At 38.7% G+C, this 11,384-nt stretch overlaps 1 protein-coding gene across 1 annotated transcript; it reads left to right on the top strand.

Annotated features, from left to right (window-relative positions):
- Positions 1-484: 484 nt before the first annotated feature.
- Positions 485-3,652, top strand: MELLADRAFT_117278 (uncharacterized protein; the record flags this gene model as incomplete). The annotated part of the gene is made up of 10 exons (XM_007413076.1): positions 485-501; positions 561-589; positions 619-990; positions 1,159-1,523; positions 1,612-2,271; positions 2,352-2,488; positions 2,573-2,708; positions 2,788-2,951; positions 3,031-3,186; positions 3,285-3,652. The coding sequence occupies 10 exons, from the start codon at positions 485-487 to the stop codon at positions 3,592-3,594; spliced, it is 2,346 nt and encodes a 781-aa protein (XP_007413138.1).
- Positions 3,653-11,384: the final 7,732 nt, after the last annotated feature.

Below are 11,384 nucleotides of genomic sequence, written 5' to 3'. Positions count from 1 at the left end.
TTTGTTGCAATGCTGCGCGCCCTTTGGACTCTTTTGATCACATATCTGATAGAGCGTGCGCAGATTTTTGGTCTGCGTGATTGTACACTGGCGGTTATCTTGATATCACCATCCCAGATAACCCCATTTGCTGACGTCACCCGTACATGGGTCTGTTACTGAGCTTGATGTCACTCATTTCACACCCACCCATCAAAATCGAAAATTTGAGCTGAAGACCTTTGAAGAATCTGGCTTCTTCCCCGATGTTTTATCGGGGTTCCGTTTGGTTTTCAATTTGTTCTAAATTGTGGGTTTCAGATTCAATATCTGATAAAGGCACGGGATGGATGTGGTATAGGTGTGGTATCAGCCGATGGCACTGACTCAGACTGGGCACTACCACCACACCGCTTAGGATGACAGTTGTATTACGATCATGCAGCGGGATTGGGCAATGTTAGACCACTAAGATATTCCGCATCGCCTATTTGAGGGATACTTGATGATAGCCAGTGATCCGTAAGCTGAAAGTTTTAGTGACCTATGGCGGTGTCGTCATTCGATCGCTCAACATCTAGGGAGGTGAGGGAAGTGATCGATTTTGACGGTATGTAGCGTCGCTGTCGCAGCCTATAGTGATACCGAATGTTTTGAACCAGAATTTCGATGCCGATTGCGCTTACGTAAACGTTTCGCAGTGGGGTATTGCCGGCGGACGCGGTGCACCCGAACAATTGTGGAGAGAAAAAGTCACTTACTCTCGACTTGCAAGGCATGTTTCAACAGCCCTCTTTCGTTTTTGCTATTCTGGCTTCCTTATCAAGGCGGTATACACGGGTCAGCTAAATCCGGTCACCATGAGGACTGCTATACACGGCAATGGAAATTATCTTGCTTTAAACTGCGTTTTGTATCCCACATGGCATTCCCAAACACCGATCGAAAACTATATGCCGAAGAGTTCTACTCTCGATGCCGCCGATAAAAAGATCACATTTGCCGATGATCGTATGTACGGTAGAACACCACTGCCCTTGTGCCGGAATCCACCGTTTATGATCAAGATAAACCAAATAAGTCTGCCCCATAAAAGTTTATTAAGGCTCCAATAATAAATAGGAAAGATGGCCTTCATTCCCAAAACTTTCTTTTGGTTGTACTATATAAACTTTTTAGTTAAGATGTCTTCCACGAATCCCATCTCATTCTTCGATCAAGTTCGATCAACTTATCCAACTTTCAAATCACCTGAAATAAGTCTTGAAGAATTTAATCTAGATCAACTTATCGATTTTCATTTGATCCATAATTCGAATTATCCTTTTGGGATTCTATCTGATGAAGAAAAAATTGAACCTAGTTTTAAAGATTTGATCACTTGGAATGAAATTGGAAATGGGATTCTTAAAGTAGTAGAACAACTTTCTCAAAATATCAAACGTTCTTCAACTTCAACACCAGAGATTGTTGGTATCATCTCATCAGATGAGCCATTATCACATTTTACTTTACTTTTAGGAATAATTAAATCAGGTTTGATCGTAAGTCAAATTGCACATATTTTGATTTTTGCTCAATTGAAGAAGTAGGCATTGATTTTGACTTCTCTCATTACGTACTTGAGAGTAGCCTTTTGTGATTTCACCACTCAACTCACCTGAAGCTATTGCTCATTTACTTCATCATAGTGGTTGTAAAAATGTCCTTGTTCAATATAACCCGAAGCTTTCCATACAAAACCTAGACGAGATTGAAAAACTTGCAAAAAATCAAATGGAAGAAGTGATAAGGATTTTATTACCTGATCACTCCATTAATTTACTTGAGTGTCTAGACACATTTCAACTTTTCCCTAGATTGTTCAAATCGACTTCATACGAGACCAATCCATCAATTCCAGATCAATCGATCAAAATCTCATCATCAAATCAACCTCGTCACGTTCACACACCCATTATCTATTACCATACATCAGGTACCACAGGGTTTCCAAAACTTGTACCAATCAATCGACTCGGCTTCCATGCTCTTCTCACCTCTGGACTTCATACTGATTTCCCTTGGTCAGAACAACTAATTTCAGCAATGACCTTACCACCTTATCATAACATGGGAGCACATGTCGGATTGGATTATTCACTTTCACAAGGCGCTGTATCTGCTTTTTATAGACCTGAACTTGGACCCAATGGTCGTTCGAGACTTAGAACTTTAGATTCAAAAAGCAAGATGAGAGCGATGAGAAAAGTAGGATGTACAGTCACAGTCTTCAGTCCACTGATGCTAACAGTCAGTCCAATTGTGTTTTCCTTCTCTTCATCCTTTATCTTTTTTCCTTGATGAATCTCTGAAAATTCTCTTATCAATAGGAATGGTCAAGGGATTCAGAAATGGTTGATTATCTTAAAAGTAATCAAAGAGTTGCATTTGGTGGTAAACCATTATCGAAAGAAATCGGAAATCAATTAAATCAAAAAGGGATTAAATTAAGTAACATGTATGGAGCGTAAGTGAATCCTAGTCTCGAAAAGATAACCGCAATAGATATTCAACCTTGTTATTCTGATCAAATGAAATTCTCCCTTGATAGAACTGAAGTAGGAGCTATAGCTAAATTATTTTCTAAACATCCTCTTGGATCCAATTGGGAATATTTTGAGTTATCTTCACAAATCAAAACTCAAATGAAACAACATGATGAAAATGTATTTGAACTTGACATACTAGTAAGATACAAACCTTTTGAATATTCAGGACTGATTAGATTTTTGATGAATGATTTGATGTTGGGTTACTTTTTAATAGTCTTCTGATCAACATCGGTGTTCATTAACCATAAATGATGATTTCAGTCCTCAAATCTATCATACAAGAGACTTATTATCAAAACATTCAAGTTTACCATTATATCGAGTGGTAGGTCGTCTAAACGATCAAATCACTCTCAACAATTCAGTAAAAATAAATCCGTAAGATACAACAAAAATACTCAATCCAGAACCCTCAAAAAGACTATTTTCTGATTTAAATTGAATTTTTATTATACAGGGCGGCATTGGAAGCTATCTTGACAAGTGATCCAGTAATCAAAAGTGCACTTCTCTTTGGTGAAGGTAAACCAAGAATTGGAGCGATCATTGAAATTGATGATGATCAAATAAATAAGAATCCGATGAATAATTCTCAGTTTATCGAACTTATTTGGTAAGATCACTCATCCCTTCTTCGAAAAAGAGAACGTTTAAAGATTTTAATAACAATGAATGACTAATCTTGAGTGTATCTTTGTGTGACTACTACAGGCCTTTAATCCAAGTAGTAAATCAATCAATTCCAAACCCACACAAAATCATCAAAAAGTCAATCATCATAACAAATTCAAATTCAAATCCATTACCCAAAACATTAAAAGGTACAATTTCTAGACCAACTGCATTAGAATTTTTTTCCAAAAGAATTCAAAACGTTTATCAACATTCTTCTTCTACTATTACTTCCACTGATAATCAACAAGTTAATCAAACTAATAATTTGAGATTTGTAAATTTCAAAGAAAGGATTGAACCTTCTTGTGAGGTTTCTAGTTATAATACTCGATTTCATAAAACTTGAATAAGATTCAGAACCCATCAAGCTTCAACATATAAACTTCTTCAATCTTGCTTTTTATATCAATTCCTCTACATTTTCATTGTATCCCAATTTGGTTACATAGTAGAATATCCTACATTGTATCTACTGTGTTTCAATTATTGTCTCGTTTTTTTTATTCTTGATCAAGAACCAATCAAATTTTCTTTTTTATTTCTTATGAATATTTTCACTGACTAAATTGCTCAAGGTGAATAAGTGTATAGATAGAGTGCAGAAGCTTTACATGATGAAACTATTTACAATTATTCTATGAACAAGTTTACCATCCCCCTTCCTTGTATAGTGCAAGACAGCAAGACCCAACAAGTGCTAGATCTTTTTTTTGCTTTCAGTGGTCCAAGCCAAATTTCAAATACCAAAAAGAACTGCTGTATGCCTGTGACATATGTCTTGATTGATTCATTACCTGCCTTATGGACATTCATCAACCCATTGACTCATCAACTCAACTATCTATCTATCAGGATCATAACAACAAGGTTTCTGGAAGCTTGACAAGACTAAAGCCAAAATTTCCTTGTGACTTTTGATTGGTTTCAGCAATTTGAGAGCCATCATTAACCTCTATGCAAGGTGCAAAATGTGAGGTAAGTCCATGATGACAGACCTCACTCAAGTAGGTAGAAAACAACCAGAACAGACATCAGATTCAGATATATTTTGACCCAAAGTGGCCTTATGAAAATCAGGCTGAGATATTCAGATGAGGAGGGAAGTGACATGGCAGATTTCATACCCACTGCAATACCAAGGAGTGAATGAAGAAGAAAGTATATAGAGCTTGCTATAGCCCCTCTCTTGATTCTTAACCTTTTGCCCATATCCTTGTCTTCAGTTTTCAAGTTTCTGCTACCTTCAGTCTTATCATCATTGATGATCCTAAGTTTATCTAATTTCCTTGAAATATAATAATTTTTTGTGCCGTCCCACCCTCCCTACAATCCTACCTGAAATGTGCTGTATTTCTAGAAGGGATTTATTTTGCTAGTTAGGGAGACTCTGGCTCTCCTGCTCACATCTTTCTAAGGCAGCTCTGCTTCTGTATCAAAACAATGAGGGAAAGAAAAGAAAAAAGAACTCCATGGAGATAACACAGAAAGTGGATGCCTTAAGACTGGCCCTACTTGTGACCTCCAGGTTTCAAGAAGACCTTTAGCCCACACAGCACTATACCTTATCCATGCTGGAATACAAGGTAAAGACAGTGCCTTTCTAAAAGAAAGATGAGAAATGGATAAATGGATTGGTCTGATTAAACCACACAACAGCTAATCAAATTGTATCAACACCTTCATCTCATTAACTCAACTCATACTTACTTGGCTTTAACTCAGAATTGTGAAAAGTGACAAAGTCCGTTGAGATACCTGATACTGATGAACTGTGACAATTTCTAAAGGTGAGACTTTATTCACCTCACGTCACTAACTACCTGAACTAACCTATTTGGTTTCAGGTAAAAGATAAAAATGGAATAAAAGAATCAACACGCAAGTTTTAGTATGTAGATCTAGCGTTGATGTATAATTAGATGAAACAATTCAATGATGAGAAAATTGACAATTAGTAAGTTTGAACTGAGTTGAAAATAGAAGAAGAATGAGAAAGTCTAAAGGAATGTATTGTATGAATAGTGGAAATGAGGTATGTTGATAATATGAGGGATTTGACTTACTCTTTTCCTCCCATATACAAACGGATGAGGAAAAGAGTTTTACGCGCGTTGTGGGGGAGTGAACTAGATAAAGGATCTCTAGGGTTTAAGTTTACACTGTTAATATTAAACTTTGATTATACTTAAGAGTCTTGTGTGTAATGGCTTGTGCATCATCTTTCACAACAGCTGAAAATTAAGAATATGAAAGACAGAAGGTGTCTCTCAACAAATTGGACTTCAATTGGTTGACTATACCACCAAAGAGGCCTCAGAACACTATCAACATTAAATAGGTTCCTTGGTGGGAACATGATTGAGAGCATCATGGGTCATCAAATCATCTTGCACTGTGTATCTGAGCCATACAGCGCATGCTACATATGTGCAAACATCTGAGTGAATCCTCAGCTATCAGCTACATACAGTTCCCCTCAGTTATCTGGTCATCCAGATAAGCAAATAATATGTAATACATTCTGTAACTTTGTTCAGATTGAGATAAGCATTTTAGAAAATCAACTACATATATCACAATGGCTATGTGAGAAATATGCATGAAGCTGTTTAACAGTAGCAGAAGGGGAATATGTTAGATTGCCCCCAAGCCTGCAATGGTGATCTTTATTCCATATCTCAATGGCAGGGTGGTTGATTCAGACTACAGCAGTGTTAGGTTTCTGACTAAGCCATTTCTTTTGGTTGGCTGGTGAGGTCCCTGAAGAACAGAAATACATCTGATGATGTGGATCAATTTTTCTTCCTGTTCTTCAGCTTTCTTTTCTTCTTTTCTCTTGTCTTTTGTATTAGAATTATATACTCTTCTCTTCTCTCTCTGTCTCTCTCTCAATTCTCAGTTAGCTCACTGACCTTAAATTGAGGTTAATTTTTTATTTTTAAAAATCCCTGCCCTACACCCTGGGAGAGAAGCCCCTGTCTTCTTGTTCCTTTTTCTGGCACTTTCAGTTTGGATTTATTCTTTTCTCCTCTTGTCTACCTCTCAAAGCTCCACCCTCACACCACTGTCTGTGCCTGTACTAAAAACTTGTAGCATTTTCTCTGTCTAGAGATTTGGTTACAAGCAACAAAAGGAGATTGTCTTCTTTCCCTGCAGAAACAACCTAGCCTATCCAATGCCTCTAGGTATTTAGAAAATGGGACTGATACCTGTCTTCTTGCCTAAAGTATGAGCCCCACAGTCCCACCATGCTATAGGAGTTGACTGGTTCCTAGGACCCATTTTCCCATCCAAGAACCTCTTCAATTCTGGTGGTGGAAGGCACAGAGACATTGCTTCACACAGTGCAGACCTCCCAAATACCCAAAGTGATTGTATTCATGCTTGCTGATCCCCAATCTCAGCATCTCAAAATCATCCCTAAGCTCGGAGTCTGAATACAAATTCAATGAAGACAAGTCTTCTGCTTTCAATATCACCTCAAGACCTCCTTTATCACCGTTCACTCCAATTCAAACACCTTGATCCTCTTTGATTGGACCTAAGAAGTCAATTGCAACAAAGCTAACATCTGATATTGACAATGGGAACACCTCAATGATATTATTGAAGAATCCACTATTCATCATGACTCACATGAAACTACAATATCCAAGAGCACCAAATCCTTTGATCAACTTGACAAACTGCAAGAGTTCAACCATCACACCCAACAGCTTAAGGTTACAAATCTAGGTTCATCATCAATCAAGCCCTCTGTGCAAACCATACACAGCTTAATCTTCAATAAGCTCAAAACCCACCTAAAATTGGAACAAATCACACAATCAAGCTTTAAACCACTCCCTAAAGCCATTCACATCCTATTCCACAAACACCTGGTTTTTAACAGATATCGCAGATCAACAGATCACCCCTCAATGCTGCACAACATCCACTGTGAGGGGTCAGCTACTTTTTGGCTGACTCTTCACTAAAAAAGGTGAAGTAAGGGTGGAATAAGGATTAACAAAGTCTTTACTTGGTATAAACAAGTAAAGACTTCAGTTAGTTGACCTCTAAGACGAGGGTTTAAAGCCAGTGGGATGGCTGAGTAATCCTTCAAAGGAGCTTACTCAAGAGCTCTGTTGGGGATAGAGCCTGCAGAACTTTACACTCTGATTGCTCAAAGGTTCCGCCGGATACTTTACACTCAACTCAGGAGGTATCCTATGCAAATCTAAAGCTTGGTTCTATAACTATATAGTCCCACTAGTTTGGAACCACCACTTTAAAGCTCACAAGGGCTTGAGGAAGGTTGTAGAACTATAAGATCAAGTACAATAAAATCACTATACTCAATATTCTTGGTAAGAATCAAGTAAGTTGTGATGTAGAATTGTGGAATGATAATCAGTTGGTTCTTCTTCTAGAGTGGGAAGAAGAAGAGTTTATATATTCCAGATCTAGGCGTCAACTTGTGGTTGGCGCTTAGGTTTGCTTTTCTTTGAGTTAGGTTTGGGTTAGGTTTGGGTTAGGTTTACTATTACTAGTTAAGTCCTAGTAAGTCTTGTTACTTAAGTGACTCTTGAAACTGAGCCATGAGTTGTAATTCTTATGGTTTTAGACAAGTTTCGTATAATTACATATGTATTACATATATTTACATGTGTGTTTGTTAGTCCGTGGTCCTGTACACAGGGCTCAGGGCTGACATTCCCCACCACCAGAGAAGGTTATCCTTCTACTGAACTGCTGCATCTCTCTTAGCTGCTCGAAAAGCTCTAAGAGTCACTTTTGAGTTAGGTACTTTATCTCCTGGGAGCCATTCATCCCCATCTGCTCCTTTACCTTTATATCTGACTAGGTATAAGATGGTATCCTTACCATCCTTATCCTTAACCCGTTTATCTTTGAGTATCTTCAAAAATTTCTTCTCTCCTTCTGGCTCATACGGAGGTATGACTACTACTGGTACCGTCCTTGTTTGTCGAATATCACTAGCTTCAGGGGGAGTGTACTTCTTAATAAGGGAAACTGGAAAAACAGGATGCCTCCTTTCTAACTCGCCGTGCAATATCAGTTCCACTGCATTCGTGCCAACTAGTTTTGATATCACAAAAGGGCCTACAAATTGATCTCTCAATTTCTTTGGTCCCTGAATATTATTGAAATTAACAGTGGAAAGCAGTACTTGTTCTCCAACAGAAAATTCAGGTTCTCTATGTGACTTATCCCATCTCTCTTTGTTGTACTCTACTGACTCTCTGACACACTTAGTAGCATATTCCCTTGCTCTGTTCAGCATTGTGGCAAAACTTAGCAAGGTAGGGTGAATATCCACATCCCTACTGCAAAATTTGTCCCTGGGAAGCCTAGGACAAAATCCTCTCTCTACTTCAAAAGGGCTCTTCTTGGTGCTGCTGTGTATACTGCTATTGTAAGCTATTTCTAAAGCAGGCAATAGACTTTTCCAGTCATGCGTAATCCCGTCTTTGTCTTTGTATTCTAGCCCAAACGCACAGTACCTCCTTACCATTTCTGATAAGGTCTGAATCATTTTTTCTGCAAGCCCATCCGTTTGTGGATGGTGTGCCGTAGAGAATGCTAATTTGGTCCCCATTATACTGTAAAGTCCTTTCCAGAATTCTGAAGTAAACTTTGGATCTCTATCACTGATTATGACTTTAGGAAGTCCCACATCACTAATCAGTCTTTCCCAAAACAAAAGGGCAATATCCATTGCGGTAGACTCCTTGTAACACGGCAGAAATCTAGCTCGTCTTGAAAACCTATCAACAATAACCAGGCAAGCATTATAGTTCTCTACTCCTGCTGGTGGAAGTGCTGTGACAAAATCCATGTTAATTATCTCCCACGGGTATGTTGGCTCTTGGATGTGTTGTAATAGGCCATACCTCTTTCCAGTAGCTTTATTAGCCTTCTGGCATCTTTCACAGCTGTTAACATACATCTTGGTATCCAGGTTTCTCTTGATCCACCATGCCGTAGTACAAACTTTTTCTAGTGTTTTATCTTCACCCATGTGTCCTGCAAGTATCTCATCATGGTATACTTTGAGCACTTGTTCTTTATGAGCTTTATCCACAAGTACTATTACGGAGGTATGCTTTTCTCTGTAATAGAGTAATCCAGATTGCAAAGAAAATTTTCCTTCAGCGTAAAGTTCCTTCCATGGAGAATCCAAACTGGTGACTAAAGACATATCTATTTTATCTTGACTCATAATCTTAATCAACTTTGTAGTGTTAGGATTGTTATTATAACTCTTCTGAATTTCTTCAAAAAATTCATCACTAAGTTCAGCCAAACTCAATCCCATCACTGGGATGTCAAGTTCTACCTCCTCAGGCTCCCATGCTGGATTGGATTCATCATTGGGTAAAGCCATTCTGCTCAATCCATCTGCATTGTTGTGCATTTTTCCAGGTCTATGTGTAATGGTCATATAAGGCCGGTATTCCTGGATTGCAAGCATCCATCTAAGCATATGCCTATTTGGAGTTTTGATATTCATCAAAGACCTGACTCCTGTGCAGTCAGTGATGACCTCAAAGTACGCTCCATCCAAATAATAGTGGAGTTTCTCAAGCGCCCAGACTAATCCCAGAACTTCAAGTTGTGGAGACCCATATCTGGTTTCACTGTCTTTCAGTTTGCGTGATATAAACACAATTGGTCCCTCTTGCAACTTCCCATCAATGATCCTGGATTGATGAAGTGCTGCTCCTAAACCATCAAAAGAAGCATCTACATAGAGTTTGAAAGGTTTAGTGAAATCTGGTTGCAATAATAGTGGAGCACTACTAATCATCTGTTTAATAGTGGCCCACACCTCCGTCCTTTCCTTGGTCATTTCAAATGCAACACCCTTGCCTAAAAGTTTGTATAAACTACTGGAGATTTTCCCGTAATCTTGCAAGTAATTCCTATAGTAGCTTGCAAATCCCAAAAAGGCTTGCAGTTCACTAATATTCTGTGGACATTGTTTGTTCAGAACTGCTGCTACCCTGTTCTGGTCTATGGCAATCCATAAACCGGACACAATATGGCCCAAAGCTTTTACACTGTTAAAACCAAAATGACTCTTTTTAAGGGAAATAGTCATACCCATCTCTCGTACTTTCTGTAGGATCCTTTCTACTCCTTTGATATGATCCTCCCAGTTATCATGAAAGATGATGACATCATCAATGTATATGATGACCCAGCCTTCCCGTAATTCTTGAGAAAACTCTATGTCCATCATCCTCTGGAAAAATGCTGGTGCATTCTTGATTCCAAATGGCATCCTCAGATATTCAAAAATACCTAGATAGCAGATGATTCTCAGGAATTTTCTGCTATCTTCTGCTACTATATTCTGATGGAAACCTTTCATTACATCCATGAGTGTAATATACAAAGCCTTTCCAAGGTTTGTGAGCGCATACTCAATACGAGGAAGTGGGTATCTATCTGGCACTGTGTATGTGTTCAATGCTTGAAAATCACCACATAGCCTTGATTTACCGTTATGCCAGGCTATTATGACTGGTGTAGTTATATCTACTTCTTCATCCTCTCCTACTTTACGGATAACTCCATATTGCAGCAGCTCTTCAATATGCTTTTCAATCTCTACTCTATTCCTGGGGCTAGCGGGATAAGCTGCTTTCCTCAGAATAGGCGGGTAAGGCTTCTCAATATTGAGTTGAACATGGACGGGATGGCTTTTGATGCTTCCTAAAGGGGAATCTCCCAGTCCAAATTCTTTACAATACTCATGAATAAGCTTTACAAACTTTCCTTTTTGCTCTGGCTCAAGCTTAGGTGAGAAAGCTGCTTCTTTGATTCCTTCTTCAACCTTCTGCATTTGAGACATCTGTGTCCCCACAGGTTCAATTTCAGGCTGGAAAAAAAACACCCCATTGCGGAGTGGTTGCGTAGCGTAATAATGCGCCGACTGCGCAACACAATGGAAATAGGTCGAAATCCATTGCGTTGCGTAGCGCTTGCGGTGTTGATTCCTGGGGCTAGCGGGATAAGCTGCTTTCCTCAGAATAGGCGGGTAAGGCTTCTCAATATTGAGTTGAACATGGACAGGATGGCTTTTGATGCTTCCTAAAGGGGAATCTCCTAGCCCAAATTCTTTAC

This window comes from Melampsora larici-populina (assembly GCF_000204055.1).
Source record: "Melampsora larici-populina 98AG31 unplaced genomic scaffold MELLAscaffold_34, whole genome shotgun sequence".
Lineage (NCBI taxonomy): Eukaryota > Fungi > Basidiomycota > Pucciniomycetes > Pucciniales > Melampsoraceae > Melampsora > Melampsora laricis-populina.
This window is presented reverse-complemented; position numbering and strand designations above follow the sequence as displayed.